General features: G+C 40.9%; 1 protein-coding gene across 1 annotated transcript; it reads right to left on the bottom strand.

The window, feature by feature from the left end:
* Positions 1-679: 679 nt before the first annotated feature.
* LOC113426877 (putative short-chain dehydrogenase/reductase family 42E member 2) lies at positions 680-14,034 on the bottom strand. Its single transcript, XM_087942344.1, has 11 exons — positions 13,786-14,034; positions 12,265-12,360; positions 10,945-11,005; positions 10,370-10,485; positions 9,655-9,730; positions 8,314-8,396; positions 7,955-8,092; positions 7,768-7,833; positions 5,761-5,824; positions 3,712-3,785; positions 680-846 (listed from the first exon to the last, which is right to left on the bottom strand). The coding sequence occupies exons 1-11, from the start codon at positions 14,032-14,034 to the stop codon at positions 694-696; spliced, it is 1,176 nt and encodes a 391-aa protein (XP_087798470.1). The 3' UTR covers positions 680-693.
* Between the last annotated feature and the right edge of the window lie 1,304 nt (positions 14,035-15,338).

The raw sequence follows: 15,338 nt of genomic DNA, 5'->3' as shown, positions 1-15,338 counted from the left end.
GCAAGCTGAGCTTGGTGGTTTTCTTGGTTCCCTGAACCAAGCCATTTACAGGTAGTCCTTTGACTTACAACCATTCATTTAATGACTGTTTGAAGATAGAGTGACTTATAAGCAGTTTGCAAACTTAACATTGTTGCAGCGTCCTCAAAAAAGATCAACACTCTTGGCAACTGGCATGTTTGTGATAGTTGTAGCATCCCAGGGTCATTTGATCACCTGCAACCTTCCCAGCCAGGTTCACTTAACAACCAGGTGATTCCCTTAACAACGGCAGCAATTTGATTAACAACTGTGGCAACAAAAGGGGGTAAAATGGAGTAAAGCTCACTTAACAACTGTCTTGCTTAGCGACAGGAAGTTTGGGCTTGGTTGTGGTCGTAAGTTGCGGACTACCTGTGTTCCCCATAGGCAAAAAAGGTTTCTGAAAACTGCTCAATGGGAAATAAAAACCCCTAACATAAAAAGAAACAATATGAAGATGAAAAATATGAAGGTAAACCTCCAGGTGGCCTCAGTGACTCTCAGAGAGAGTGCTAACGACCAGATGACTGCAAGAAATAGAAATCCTCCCACCATTCACTCGGAATAGAAGAAGCTTCTCGGATGAGAAGCGAAAGGTCTTCAAGGAAAAACAAAGAGAGTCCAGTTGTCTTTTGGGAGGGGGGGAACCCACCTTTGGGCCAAGCCTGAATATTAGGGGGAGGGACTTCCTTTGTCTTCGTGTATAGATTTTCTTCGGAGATAATCGTCCACCACTTCAGCCAAGGAATATTTCTTGGGATGAAAGCCCAGCTGCTTCCTTGCTTTGTCTATCCGAAAAGTGTTGGTAAAAAGGATGTGTCCCACCTAAGGAAGGAAACACACAATGACATCAACGTGGTTGGTTCAATTCGTGGTTGATGGGGATGCTGCCATGCTTGTAAGTGTGAAAAATGGCCTTTTTTTTAGTGCCGTTGTAAGTTCAAACAGTCACTAAATGGATGGACTACTTGTGCAGTCAGCTGGCTAGGCAACTAGAAGCTTCAGGCAAGATTTGTCGAGATGGCGTAATTCCTTAGAAAAAAGAAAGGCTAATCTTCTGCCACGGTGAATGAAGAAAATACTTATCTTGGATGCTAGTTTGCAGTTGGTACACGTAGAACAGCCTAGGGCTTGGGATTAGGACTGTATTTGTAAAAGTTTTGTGGTGTCACAAAACCGTCCTGTGGTTCCTATTCTGAGCAACAACAAAGGTGTTGCAAAGGTTTCAACCTTGTAAGAGGAAAGCTGTTTTAAGAGGAAAGCTCCAAATCAGGAAGGCCCTTTTTTCAAACTAATTAATTTCATTAAAAGCTTCAGACTTCATGAGTTGCAGTGAGATGCAGACAGTAATGTAGGGTTTAAACTGGGGCTGTCTTGAACCAGAGTTTCTTCCTATTATTCTGGATTACCATGCCATCAGTCCATTAAAGTTGGTTGATGGGACCTCTTGTTTTCCAGAAGGAAAATAAACTAGACTAAATTTAGAATAGAATAGGATAGAATAAAATTGAATAAGAATTAGAGTAAAGTAGAATAAAATTAAAATTAGAATAGAGTAGGCTAGGCTAGACTTAGACTTAATAGAGTAGAGTAGAATAGAATAAGAAGTAGAGTAGAGTAGAGTAGAATAGAGTAATATAAGAATTAGACTAGAATTAGTCTAGACTAGAATTAAAAAGAATAGAATAGAGTAAGAATTAAAGTAGAGTAGAATTGAATAATATTAGAATTATACTAGAATTAGACAAGACTAGAATTAGAATTAAAAAGAATGAGAATAGAGTAAGAATTAAAGTAAGTAGAATAATATTAGTTATACTAGAATGAGGATGCCGCCATGCTTGTAAGTGTGAAAAATGGTCTTTTTTTAGTGCCGTTGTAAGTTCAAACAGTCACTAAATGGATGGACTGCTTGTGCAGTCAGCTGGCTAGGCAACTAGAAGCTTCAGGCAAGATTTGTCGAGATGGCGTAATTCCTTAGAAAAAAGAAAGGCTAATCTTCTGCCAAGGTGAATGAAGAAAATATTTATGTTGGATGCTAGTTTGCAGTTGGTACACGTAGAACAGCCTAGGGCTTGGGATTAGGACTGTATTTGTAAAAGTTTTGTGGTGTCACAAAACCGTCCTGTGGTTCCTATTCTGAGCAACAACAAAGGTGTTGCAAAGGTTTCAACCTTGTAAGAGGAAAGCTGTTGTAAGAGGAAAGCTCCAAATCAGGAAGGCCCTTTTTTCAAACTAATTAATTTCATTAAAAGCTTCAGACTTCATGAGTTGCAGTGAGATGCAGACAGTATTGTAGGGTTTAAACTGGGGCTGTCTTGAACCAGAGTTTCTTCCTATTATTCTGGATTACCATGCCATCAGTCCATTAAAGTTGGTTGATAGGACCTCTTGTTTTCCAGAAGGAGAATAGACTAGACTAGACTTAGAATAGAATAGGATAGGATAAAATAGAATAAGAATTAGAGTAAAGTAGAATAAAATTAACACTAGAATAGAGTAGGCTAGGCTAGACTTAGACTTAATAGAGTAGAGTAGAATAGAATAAGAATTAGAGTAGAGAGTAGAGTAGAATTAGTCTATAGAATTAAAAAGAATTAAAAGAATAGAATAGATAAAGTAAGAATTAGACTAGAATTAGAATCTAGAATAGACTAGAATTAAAAAGAATTAGAATAGAATGAGTAAGAATTAAAGTAGAGTAGAATTGAATAATATTAGAATTATACTAGAATTAGACAAGACTAGAATTAGAATTAAAAAGAATAGAATAGAGTAAGAATTAAAGTAGAGTAGAATAATATTAGAATTATACTAGAATTAGACAAGACTAGAATTAAAATTAGAAAGAATAGAATAATAATTAGAGTAGAGTAGAATAATATTAGAATTAGAATTAGACTAGACTAGAGTTAGAAAGAATAGAATAAAATAGAACAGAACAGAATAGAATTAGTCCTCAACTTACAACCAACCCCCCCAAAAGAGGACTTACAACCTGGATTCAAAGCTGTGGCAGTTGAGAGTCCCCACTGCAGTCACAGTCACGTGACTGACCCATTTTACAACCTCCATTACATACAGCTGTAATAAGCAGACTCCCTCACTGTTGTTTGTCAAAGACTCCCTGTGGCATCCTCTCCTTTGAACAGCCATTATCCCAAACTCGGAAGCTTCCTCTCAAAGACAGGTTTGCACCCTTGTGTTAAGTACCCCAGTTGGAAGAAAGAAAGGAGTTAGTGATGTCTGCTCACATCCCAGTTACTTCTTTATGGTTGCTAATGGAGGCCTTTGAACTCTGGTGCTGGAGGAGAAGTCCCTTGGACTGCAAGGCCATCCAACTGGTCGGTCCTTAGAGATCAACCCTGGCTGCTCTTTAGAAGGCCAGATCCTGAAGATGAAACTCAAATACTTTGGCCACCTCATGAGAAGGAAGGACTCCCTGGAGAAGAGCCCAATGCTGGGAACGATGGAGGGCAAAAGAAGGGGACAGCAGAGAAGGAGGGGGCTGGATGGAGTCATGGAAGCAGTCGGCATGAGCTTCAATGGACTCAAGAAGATGGTAGAGGACAGGAAGGCCTGGAGGAACATTGTCCATGGGGTCACGATGGGTTGGACACAACTTCGCAACTAGCAACAACAGCAACAACAACAAAGCATAAGCAGAAAAGTTGCACGTTGTTTGTTTACCTCTCTTTTGGTCAGGAATGGTATGAAATTAAATATGGGGTGAAGAAGCCAGTAGAGGTATTCCAACAAGGTAACTGTAGGAGAAAGAAGATTCAACACTTAAGGGGGAGAAAAATACAAGGGATCTGTGAATCAATCCAGATTTAAGAACATGTGGAAATGAACCCAGTATGACAATTCACATCCTGGCCAGTGTCTCTTTTCATTTTACCATCAGGCCGAAGACACAGAAGTATAACCAGCTGGACAAACAGGTTTAAAAACATCTTCTAGCCATGGGCTGTCAGGCTCCTAAACACAATATAGCACCACAAACAGATTTAATATGATGATCTTCACTGGTGCCAGTTAGTGTGTAATGTGTGTATACCATGACATAAGATCATACACCAGATTAATATACATGTTGCACAGAATATGATGTACATATGGAATAATATGACTATTTTTTCCCTAAATACTTGTAGAATGGAGTGGAGTGGAGTGGAGTGGAATGGATAAAGTGGAGTGGAGTGGAGTGGAGTGGAGTGGAGTGAGAGAGTAGAGTAGAGTAGAGTAGAATAGAATAGAATAGAATAGAATAGAATAGAATAGAATAGAATAGAATAGAATTCTTTATTGGCCAAGTGTGATTGGACACACAAGGAATTTGTCTTTGGTGCAAATGCTCTCAGTGTACATGAGAAAAAATAAAATACATTCATCAAGAATCATAAGATACAACGCTTAGTGATAGTCATAGGTTACTATAAGCAATCAAATCATACATAGGTTACTACGACACAATCAAAACATACTAGGAAACAAATAAAACAATATAAATTGTAAAAATACAAGCAACACGGTTATATAAGGTTATATAAGGTTAATAACATGGTTATATAAGGATTACTCATGTTGTATTGTATTCTTGTATGTACTGCACCAGTGGAGGGGTTCTAATTTTTTTAACTACTGGTTCTGTGGGTGTGGCTTGGTGGGCGTGGCAGGGGAAGGATACTCTAAAATCTCCAGTCAGAGGTGGGATTTGCCGGTTCTCTGAACTACTCAAAATTTCTACTACCAGTTCTCCAGAACTGGTCAGAAGCGGCTGAATACCCACCTCTGGACTGCACCAGTAGAGGCTATGATGTTCAACGACAATAAAGGCGTTGATCTTTGAATAGATCAGTCTGCCCATGGTGACTCAAGGAGGCTTACAGAATATTAGAAAAAATGTTTCAAACCATAAAACTGATTTTTAAAAAATCAATTAAATATAACAATAAAATCATAATAAAATCACCTCCTGCCCCCGCCGCCCTGCCCCAATGAGTTAGTAAGTACTAAGTTAGTAACCCAGTTGTTAAGTGAATCTTGGTTCCCCAAGTGTCAGAAGGTCCCGAAAGGGCATTATGTGACCCCTGGGATGCTGCAACCGTTGTAAGTATGAATCAGTTGCCAAACATCTGAACATTGATCACAAGAGGAGAGGGAAATGCTACAAAGGTTGTAAGTGTGGGAAAAGTCCCTTTTTTCAAGTGTTGTAACTTTGAACGGCCACTAAATGAACTCTTGTAAGTTGTACAGGTGTATAGGCTACAGGTGATCCTTGACTTAACAACAGTTTATTTAGTGACCAAAGTCACAACGGCACTGAAAAAAAGTGACGTATGACCATTTTTCACACTGACGACCATTCGGCATCCTTGTGGTCACATGATCAAAATTTGGCCCCTTGGTAACTGATTCATATTTACGACGATTGTTGCAGTGTCCAGGAGTCACGTGATCCCCTTTTGCGACCTTTTGATGAGCAAAGTCAAAGGGGAAGCCAGATTCACTTAACAACTGGGTTACTAACATAACAACTGCAAGTGACTCACTTAACAACAGTGGCAAGAAACTGTCCTTCCTAGCAACAGAAATTTTGGGCTCAGTTGCGTTTGTACGTCGAGAGCTGCCTGGATTCATTGATTTATGAATCAAAGAATCTCAATGTCCCTGGAGATTTCCTAGACATGATAGGTCGAAGGAGGCTAAAGCTTCAAAATGAAATATTCTAATTACCTGTGACTTTCAAACAATACCCAGGCAGAACCAGTCTTGGCTTCGGATGACCCAGCTTTTCATACTGTAAGGGACAGAAAAGAAATATGTCTCAAAAAAAGAAAAGGTGTTTTCCACGCCATGACGAATTAAAGGTGAATACGAAATGAGATTCACCTCCTTACTTCAGAAGAATCGCGTAGCCACTTTTCCAAATAACAAACTTTCCTAAAAGGTAGAAGCTTCTGTGAGCTCCCTTCATTAGGTGTATAGGGGGCCTAGGTGGGTGGGATTCAGCCGGTTCGAAACGGTTCAGATGAACTGGTAGTTCCGGTGATTAGTTGGCCCCACTGCGTTTATGAGCCAAAAACGGGTGGTTTTCAAATGGGTGCACACTCACCGAACCAGTTGTTACACCAGTTGAATCCCACCCCTGGGCCTGGACCCCTAATTTTCTGCCACTGCAGGCTAACTTAGCTCTCTTCCTACAGTGTCGATTGGGAGCTAGAGATTCTCAAGTCAGCAATGTTAGTTTTGAAATCTTTAGTGTCCTCTGAGCTTGGGTGCTTGCTTGCAGATATTATGCATCTTAGAGTGAGCGTGGGGTTTGTCCACTATTTACTTACAGTAGCTTGTCTTGCCAGTACTGGTGGGTTGTGTAGGTTTTTCCTTGGTAATTCCTTGATTAGGGTATTGTTTTCTGCTTGATGGTTTCCCTGGTGTTAATCCCTGCTTATCTGACAGCTGGAGAGGATATGTTCTGTTTCTTGTTTCCTTCTACATTTTTTAATTGTCTCTTCTGAACAGTGTGTATACATGGTTTCCCTCTAAGTGTCCGTCGATGGCTGATTTGTCTGAATGCCAAACTTCCTGGAATTCCCTAATGTTTCTGGAATTAGCTCGGTCTAAGATGCTGCCATCTCAGATTGCTTAATTTTAAAGCAGATGGGCAAATTCAGCCACAGCTTCAATCTAGTTTCAACTAGATTGCAACTACATAGCCAAAAAGGCATTAAGAGTTGTTAACCTAATCCTACGTAGCTTCTTCTCTGGTAATATCACACTACTAACCAGAGCATACAAAACATTTGCTAGACCAATACTCGAATACAGTTCATCAGTCTGGAACCCACATTACGTATCTGATATTAGCACAATTGAGAAAGTCCAGAAATATTTCACAAGAAGAGTTCTCCACTCCTCTACTCGTTGTAGAATACCTTATGCCACCAGACTTGAAATTCTAGAACTAGAAAACCTTGAATTACGCCGTCTTCGGTCTGACTTAAGCATGGTATATAAAATCATACATTGCAATGTCCTACCTGTCAGTGAATACTTCAGCTTCAACCATAACAACACAAGAGCACACAATAGATACAAACTCAAAGTAAACCGCACCAAACTTAATTGCAGGAAATACGACTTCAGCAATAGAGTGGTCAATGTCTGGAATACTCTACCCGACTCTGTAGTTTCTTCCCCAAACCCCAAAAACTTTAACCTTAGACTGTCTACTATTGACCTCACCCCTTTCCTAAGAGGTCTGTAGGGGGCGTGCATAAGCGCACCAACGTGCCTACCGTCCCTGTCCTATTGTTTCTCTTATTCTTTTATTTTTCTTATATGTACCCATTTCATGTATTCATAACTATGTATACACTTATACTTATTTTCTTGTAAACAATTGGCAAATCAAATAAATAAATAAATAAAATAAATAAATAGTTTCAACACCTGTGAACAATCAACCAAGCTCAGAGAATACCACGGAGACTACAGCTCAGTGATACTCCCTTCCACTGGAAAGTTGGTTGCATCAATAACCACCTGCCTCTTAATAGCACAAGAGGCACAGAGTAAACCTGTTAAATGGTGAAATGGCAAGAAAGCATGGCTGGCTGGGGAATTCTGGGAGTTGAAGTCCACAAGTCTTAAGGTTGCCAAGTTGGAGACCCCTGCTATAGAATAAACCTGAAGATCTGGCCTATTCTCCAAAGATTTCCTGAAGCAAGAAAAAGGTCTTACCAGAACTGATATCCATTTGAAAAAATTGATCTTTTCTCCATCATTTATAAAATAGGCTTGACCACTCTGGAGAAAAATAAACAGAAGGAATAAGAGAACAGGAAAACATAAAAAGTTCCCCAGGGCAGGTGCCATTGCCAATTTGGTCAAAATGGACCCAACATGAAATCTGAAATGGACTACGTACGGCAATGAAATTTCTCTCTGCTGTTAGAGCTCTTCGGGCAAGGAGGTAGGCTTGAGTTAAATTATAAATATGAACCCAGTTTGTCCATGTGCCCGTGGTATCCAAGGTGACGTACAGTAAATAGTCCTGGATAATTTTCTATGGAAAAGAAACCGGAAAAATTCATCCAATATTTTAGTGTGGGATGAAATGCAATTAAGAAAGAAAGAGGAGGAGGAGGAGGAGTGGGGGGAGGAGGGGGAGGCATGGGAGGAGGAGGAGGAAGAGACACCCGGGATACTGTGACCGTCATAAATAGGAGTCAGTTGCCAAGCGTCTGAATTTAAACCGCGTTCAAAGTTCAGAAAAGCAACACTTACAATGAAACGGGAAATGTGTTTGTTGTCTCCTGGACCGTAGATTCCTGGCGGGCGAAGGGCACACGTTCGCAGCGTCTCCCCGTCTACAAAATAAAATGAAATCATTCCGTGGAATTTCTGCTGGGGAAAACCCTGGGGAAAAAAGAGCTTGTCAAGGCTCCAGTATCCCCCCCATTTAAATCATGAGCCTCTAGCCAGATTTTTCAGAGCTTAAAGAAGGAGGAGTGAACATGCCGGCACTGCCTGGGTGCAGCCGACTCTGAGACACATCAGTCATTGTCACCCTTGACCCTGGTTTTCCCCCCACCCACCCTGGGTGTATCATCATTCATATTCTCCAATGGGACACATCCATAGCCAAGAGTCATCAGTCATGCTCTCCAGTTGTAATTTTGTGCGCCACAAACTTCAGTCGCCTAGAAATTATCTATGAAAGCATTTAAGGAATGCACTACTTCTCCCCTTCCCTTTCTGCTGGTAACTCTTAAAAAACCAGAGGAATATTTTATGAGTTGACAGAGTCATTGAGCAAGCACAAAACACAGCTTCGGTTTCATGGCTTTTCCCCCATCCCACTTGAATTATCGTACAGGTCATCTTTGTTTAGCCATTGCCTTGTTTAGCAACCGTGTGTAGTTATGACAGCCATGAAAATTCACTGGTGACCCATCGTTGCATTTGCAAGCTTCCTAGCTATGTCGAGCAAAAGGGAAGCTGAAATCAGATCATCGCGTTGCACTGACTCTCTTAGTGGCCACTTCACTTAACGACCAAGTGGCTGGTCCTAATTGTGGTCGCTAAACAAGGACATCCTGTATAAACCAAGTACAGTAGATATCTCACAAGAGGGAAGGAAAGTATTGCAAATTCTCTTCCCGTATAGGTATTACTCAACTTATGACCACAACCAAGCTCCAAAAGATCTGTAGCTAAGCGAGACAGGTTGCAAAACCCACTTAGCAAATGTCCCACTAGCAACAAAAATATCAGTTCAATTGTAGTTTTAAATCAAGGACTAACTGTACAGTCCTTTTCTGTTCTGGTTTGGGGAGAACTATCAGCCAGACAGAGTCCCCTTTTCATAATGTTTTTGTAAGTTGCCCAAAGTCACTGAAAGTGAGTGGGTGGCCATATAAATCTTCCAAATAAATACATAAATAAAATGTGGGGGTTTTTTTTCATAATGTTTTTCCTTAAATGTTTTTCAAGGTCCCGTCAGCCTGGAAAAGGAAGGAAGGAAGGAAGGAAGGAAGGAAGGAAGGAAGGAAGGAAGGAAGGAAGGAAGGAAGGAAGGAAGGAAGGAAGGAAGGAAGGAAGGAAGGAAAACTGCTTCAAACCTACCCTGAAGTGGGGCTCCATTGGCAGCTAGAATCATCTGCTCTGCAATTGTTTTGGATTTAGAATAATTGTCAGGTTGCTACAAGAGAGACAACACCTTTATTTATATTTATGTCTATGTCTATATTTAGATTATGATGATATGATGATTACGATTAAAGGTTTTTAAAATCTTAATATAAAATACAAATAGAAATAAAGACAATGGAATCCCCCAACTGATGTCTAATTCGTGAAATTCGAGAATTGCATTGCAAAATTCGCAGAAGGGTGAACGTTGTAGGACAATTGAATTCTGCTTCGAGGATGAATAAGAGTTGGCTGAATTAGGGAAATCAAAGCATTGCAAATCCTACGGCTGTGAAACTAGACCAGGAAATCTACCTATCTCCGGTGGGTGGGGAAGCAAAGGCAAAACATTTCTCTATTGTTTAGTTTGAGAGATGTCAATGTCTAAAGGTGAAATCAGATAAATTGTGGTTAACATGCAAAGTCCTCTAAATTCAATATGTTTCTCACCCAGTAGTGGGATTCAAATTTTTTTACTACCGGTTTCTGTGGGCGTGGCTTGGTGGGCATGGCAGGGGAAGGAGACTGTCCAATGTCCAGTCAGAGGTGGTGTTTGCCGGTTTTCCGAACTACTCAAAATTTCCACTACTGGTTCTCCAGAACTGGTTGGAACCTGCTGAATGCCACCTTTGTTCTCACCCAAATATACCTTTTCAAGTGGATAATACGGCAATGTTTCATCTCCATCTTCAATTGGATCCCCTCCAAATATAACAGTCATTGAACTGCCATAGATCAATTTGGAAATGTTTCTTGATTTGCAAACTGCGGAGAAACAATGCATTACACCAGTGTTTTTGAACTTTAGCGATTTGAAGATTTGTGGACTTCAGCTCCCAGAATTCCCCAGCCACATGCCTTAAGATGGGTGGGCTTCAACCCCCAGAATTCCCCAGCCACCATACATTAAGATTCCCCCTACTGGCTGGGGAATTCTGGGAATTGAAGTTTTCATGCATCTTAAAGTTGCTGTGGTTGAGATACACCAGTCTAATATATCCATATTATGTTATTGGCCTCTCATGAGTTCTTGGAGGAAAGGTAAGCCACAAATACTTTTAAAAATATAAGAAATAAAGCCAAGTACAGAACAACAAACCAGGATTAACATCCACTATGTTTTTTCCCTGCAGAATGTAGTCTTGTAGTAGGCTACTGAGTTTTCCAGAAATGAGAATGCTTCCGTTGTATCGGCATAAATGAGAAAAATGAACTGAGGCATACCATCAATGATAACCTTTGTTCCTCCCACGTTGATGGAGTCAATCTCTTTTATCTTTTTGAGCTTAGAAGCAATAGGACAGAAGAAAAAAAAATCAGAAGAATTATGAGGTTTTATTTAGGTCACAATCAATTTTGCAGCTACTAAGATTGTTGGACGAGCAGGGACAAAAACAGCGGGGAAATGATTGAAGTCTGGGAAACAGGCACCTCGTCAGTCAACAGGAGTTCTGATTTACTACCAATCTATCAAGTAATTAGAAGGCGAGGACTGGGCAGCACAAGCACATGACAGCTAATGACTTAAAACCTAGCCATCAACACAACCCAATCAACATTTAAAACACCATATACACCAGGCATTGTAAATACCACACACAGAACAACACACACTCTGCTAGAGAGAAGTTCCCTGAAGAAGGGCTCCAGCATGAGTCTGAAAGGGTCTGCTGCTTGGGTGGGGGGTTGGACTAGACCAGTGGTTGCCAACCAGTGGGCCGGGGACCACTGGTGGTCCGCAAAAATTTTTGGGTGGTCCGCAGAGAAATGTCACCCCCAAAGCAATTAATCCAGGCTGCACGGGAACACAAGGCTGCTCCGCCCACATGGACCATGGGAACACAAGGCTTGCATCGCTTGCATTGCAAACAACATAAGGTAGTGAGGGGATGGGGGAAAGGGTAGAGTGGGGGGACTTGCCCCACTCGCCCCATGCACTTCACCTGGCCACCAGGCTGCTTCTTTCTGCTTCTTTCTTTTCTGCTTTTGGCTGCAGGCAAGGAAAGCAGCAAAAGTCTTTCTTTCTCTCCCCCAAACTCCGCCAGAAATGAGTCTTGGGGACCCTGCAAGGCCTCCTGCTCCAAGAGGCTGTGCCGGCACGACAAGTCTCACAAAGACTCGTTTCTGGCAGAGTTTGGGGGAGAGAAAGAAAGACTTCTGCTGCTTCTGCTGCTTTCCTTGCATGAAGCCAAAAGTCTCTCTCTCTCTCTCTCTGAGAACAGAGCTGGAGACGGTATCCTGCGATCTCAAATAATGAATGATCAATTGGTAGGAAAACAGAGTGGGGAATTTTCCTGCAGACTTTTTTGGGGATTTTCCCAGGGTCTCTGCTCCGCGGGATTTAAAATTATGAGTTTGGTGGTCCTTGAGGTCCAAAAGGTTGGTGACCTCTGGACTCGATGACCTACAAGGTCCCTTCCATTAATCTGAATGTGAAAGCTCAGAAGACAAAACCTCTGGTTCCAGTGACTGGCCCAGAATGGATCCTGCAAGATTATCTATACTTACTTGTAAGTAACAAATAAGTCTGTCTTATCCACTTACTTGCTCGCCTCCAGACATGCCAAAGCTGGCCAGATGATAAATGGTGTCGATTCCCTCACTAGCTTGGAAGACTTTCTCATAATCACACACATCGGCCTGGGAATATGTTTGTGTGGGAAAGAAAGAAGTTCACATGAAAACAAGAAACATCAAGGAACCTCCCTGCAATGTTCTTGTTGATTTTATCACCATTTTCTGGCTAAGCCCGATAGTGTTGCAAGATTTTTTTTACAAGCAAGAAGTATTGCATTAATAATGAGGGTACAGGTAGTCCTTGGCTTATGGCCATTTGTTCCATGAATATTCAAAGTTATGACAGTGCTGAAAAAAGGCATTTATGACCATCTTAAAAGGCTAATTCATGGCAATTAACAAAGTTGGTTAATCTGAGATGTTTCGTTATTCATCCAAGTAACTTCATCGGTCAAAATAAAAAAAAAATTAGACAGAGAATTGTTGGAAAGATACTAACTCTTGCCACACCAACTGCAGAGGTTTCTTTCAAAGTGAATTGCAATATGTAAACGAAGACTCAACCATCCAGGCCAAAATATTAAATCATGCAATATATTTTGTGGAGAAACCTCTGCAGTTGGTGTGGCAAGGGTTAATACATTCCAACAACTCTCTGCCTAACTAATTTTCTCCCTCCTCCCTCCCTCCCTCCCTCTCTCTCTCTCTCTCTCTCTCTCTCTCTCTCTCTGTCTCTGTCTCTCTCTGTATATGTGTGTGTGTGGTGGCTCAGTAGCTAAGATGCTGAGCTTGTCGATCAGAAAACTCAGCAGTTCAGTGATTCTAATCCCCAGCACCGCGTAACGGAGTGAGCTCTGGTTACTTGTCCCAGCTTCTGCAGTTCGAAAGCATGTAAAAAATGCAAGTAGAAAAATAAGGGACCCCTTTGGTGGGAAGGTAACAGCGTTCAGTGCGCCTTCGGCATTTAGTCATGCCGGCCATATGACCACGGAGACGTCTTCAGAGAGCACTGGCTCTTCAGCTTTGAAACAGAGATGAGCACCGCCCCCTATAGCCGGAAACGACTAGCACGTATATGCGAGGGGAACCTTTACCTTTAACATATAGCAAGACTTGGCGTCTTGCTGGCATTCTGCCATCAAAGGCTGGGGAAAGGAGGAACAAGGGGGGTTGGAAACAAATGGGCAATAACCCTGTATGAGTATACGATGGGATGGCAGCTTGACTAAGAACAGCGACGCTCAGGACCAATTTGTGCCAGCAGCCAAGGCCTGGCACCCTGAGAAAGAATGTGGAATACTCCCAACATCTCAGCCTTCTCAAAATACCTAGGTAAATCTTCCTTGGCGGAAGATGGAGAGATCATGGGGTGAGTGGAAGCATTTTGTACCTATTTCACGTGGGAAATTCAGCTCTAGCCTGACTTTACTGCAACCACCATTTTTTGGTAAAAGAAGCGATCACTTCACTTCCGTGGAGTCGAGGGGCTTTCTTTCCTAAGGGATCAGACTGCAGCAGGACCGACACTAACAGTCAAACTGATCTTACCTGGAAGAAGACCGCTCCCTTGGGGAGCTCCCATTTAGGTTCACGTCTATCAAGCAGAACCACACCAATCCCTTCCTGGAGGAGAACACGGCTCAGGTGGAATCCACTATATCCCGTACCACCAGTGATCATTGCCTTTGGACCTAAGGATCCCATCTGCCTGGGGATTCTCCAATCAGAGGCCTCGCCTGGGTGGATCACTTTTTCACTGGATTTTCTTTGGAGGACATCCTCGCGCTGACGAAACATGGCTGGAAAACTTCAGTTTGGTTCGTTAAGGTGAGGGGGCTTTTTAAACCAGAGCACCAGATTACGTGCCTTTACAAACAGGTTGTGGATGGATCTCCAAAGCCTTCCTGCGTAAAACCAAGGAAACAAAAACCAACGGTTACCCCAACCTCATGAGGCGCTTTGCAATATTTAGGTTTTTATTTGGCAAGCGCTTCAGGGTGGTATTTGATATTCTTTTATCTTTTTCTTAAGATGAAGTCATTAAGGTAGGATAAGAATTTAATCAATCTATAAACAGAGTAGGCTTCCATCAATTGGCACCTTAGCATTCAATAACAACTCTTACTGAACAATCTAAATAAAAGTAAAATGCCCGTAACTTGAATTGGCTTCCTTGTAACTATGTGAGTAGATTCTTGTAGTTTTCAAGCTGAAATTATCCAATGTGGAATCTATTATGAGAAGACGCAGCTATTTTAAAAGGCCTTTGATGCTGGGAATGAATGAGAAGAAGAGCTCGGTCAACAGCAGGGTCGATGGACATAATGACAGCATCAGAAAACCTGAAGGAGGTCTGTTATCTTAAAACACTATTACTTTAGTCTGAGAATGGAACTATGCAAATTAATTAAGGAGAGTACTTGTAAATGTTTTAGCAGCGGCTAGAATTGTATTTGCGAAGAACTGGAAAAATGACAAAATACCTATGCAGGAGGAAGTTATCAAAAAAATTATGGACTGTGCTGAAATGAGTAAACTGACACTTGAAATTAGAGAGCAAGAAGATAAGCAATTTTATATGATATGGGATTTGTTTTATCAATAGTTGGATAAAAAGGCACGGTAATATAATAGACTAGATAATTTTGTGATAGAAATCTAATAGATTGATATAAAACATAATATAAATATATATAACCACTGGTTGAAAGTATAACATAAATTTTAAGATAAAACTTGGAACATCTTGTATAAAACAATGGAATAAATAGTTTAGTCATGGATGATTAATAACTGATAAATATATAAACATACGTTAGTTTGACAATGTGAAGACTGATATAAATTGTGAGTAAATGACTACAAAAGTATAGCACAAAAGATACGTAAACCAACTGACACACTATATGTATATAAAATGGAAGAGGATTTTATGTTTTTTATGTTTTTGTATGTGTATGTTTGTGTTTAAAAATTAAAAAAAACTTTAAAAAATAATAATTAAGGAGAGTTTTTCTGTGCATCTTCTAGAAGAATAAGTAGGAACTGAACTAGGAATTTGGGACGCAGGAGAAGCAGCATATAAATTAGAAATGCGTATT

Source organism: Notechis scutatus, chromosome 12 (assembly GCF_049901735.1).
Source record: "Notechis scutatus isolate UNSWTSFEM ecotype Mainland chromosome 12, rNotScu1.2, whole genome shotgun sequence".
Lineage (NCBI taxonomy): Eukaryota > Metazoa > Chordata > Lepidosauria > Squamata > Elapidae > Notechis > Notechis scutatus.
Note: the sequence above shows the minus strand (reverse complement) of the source record. Positions and strands in the feature narration are given on the sequence as shown.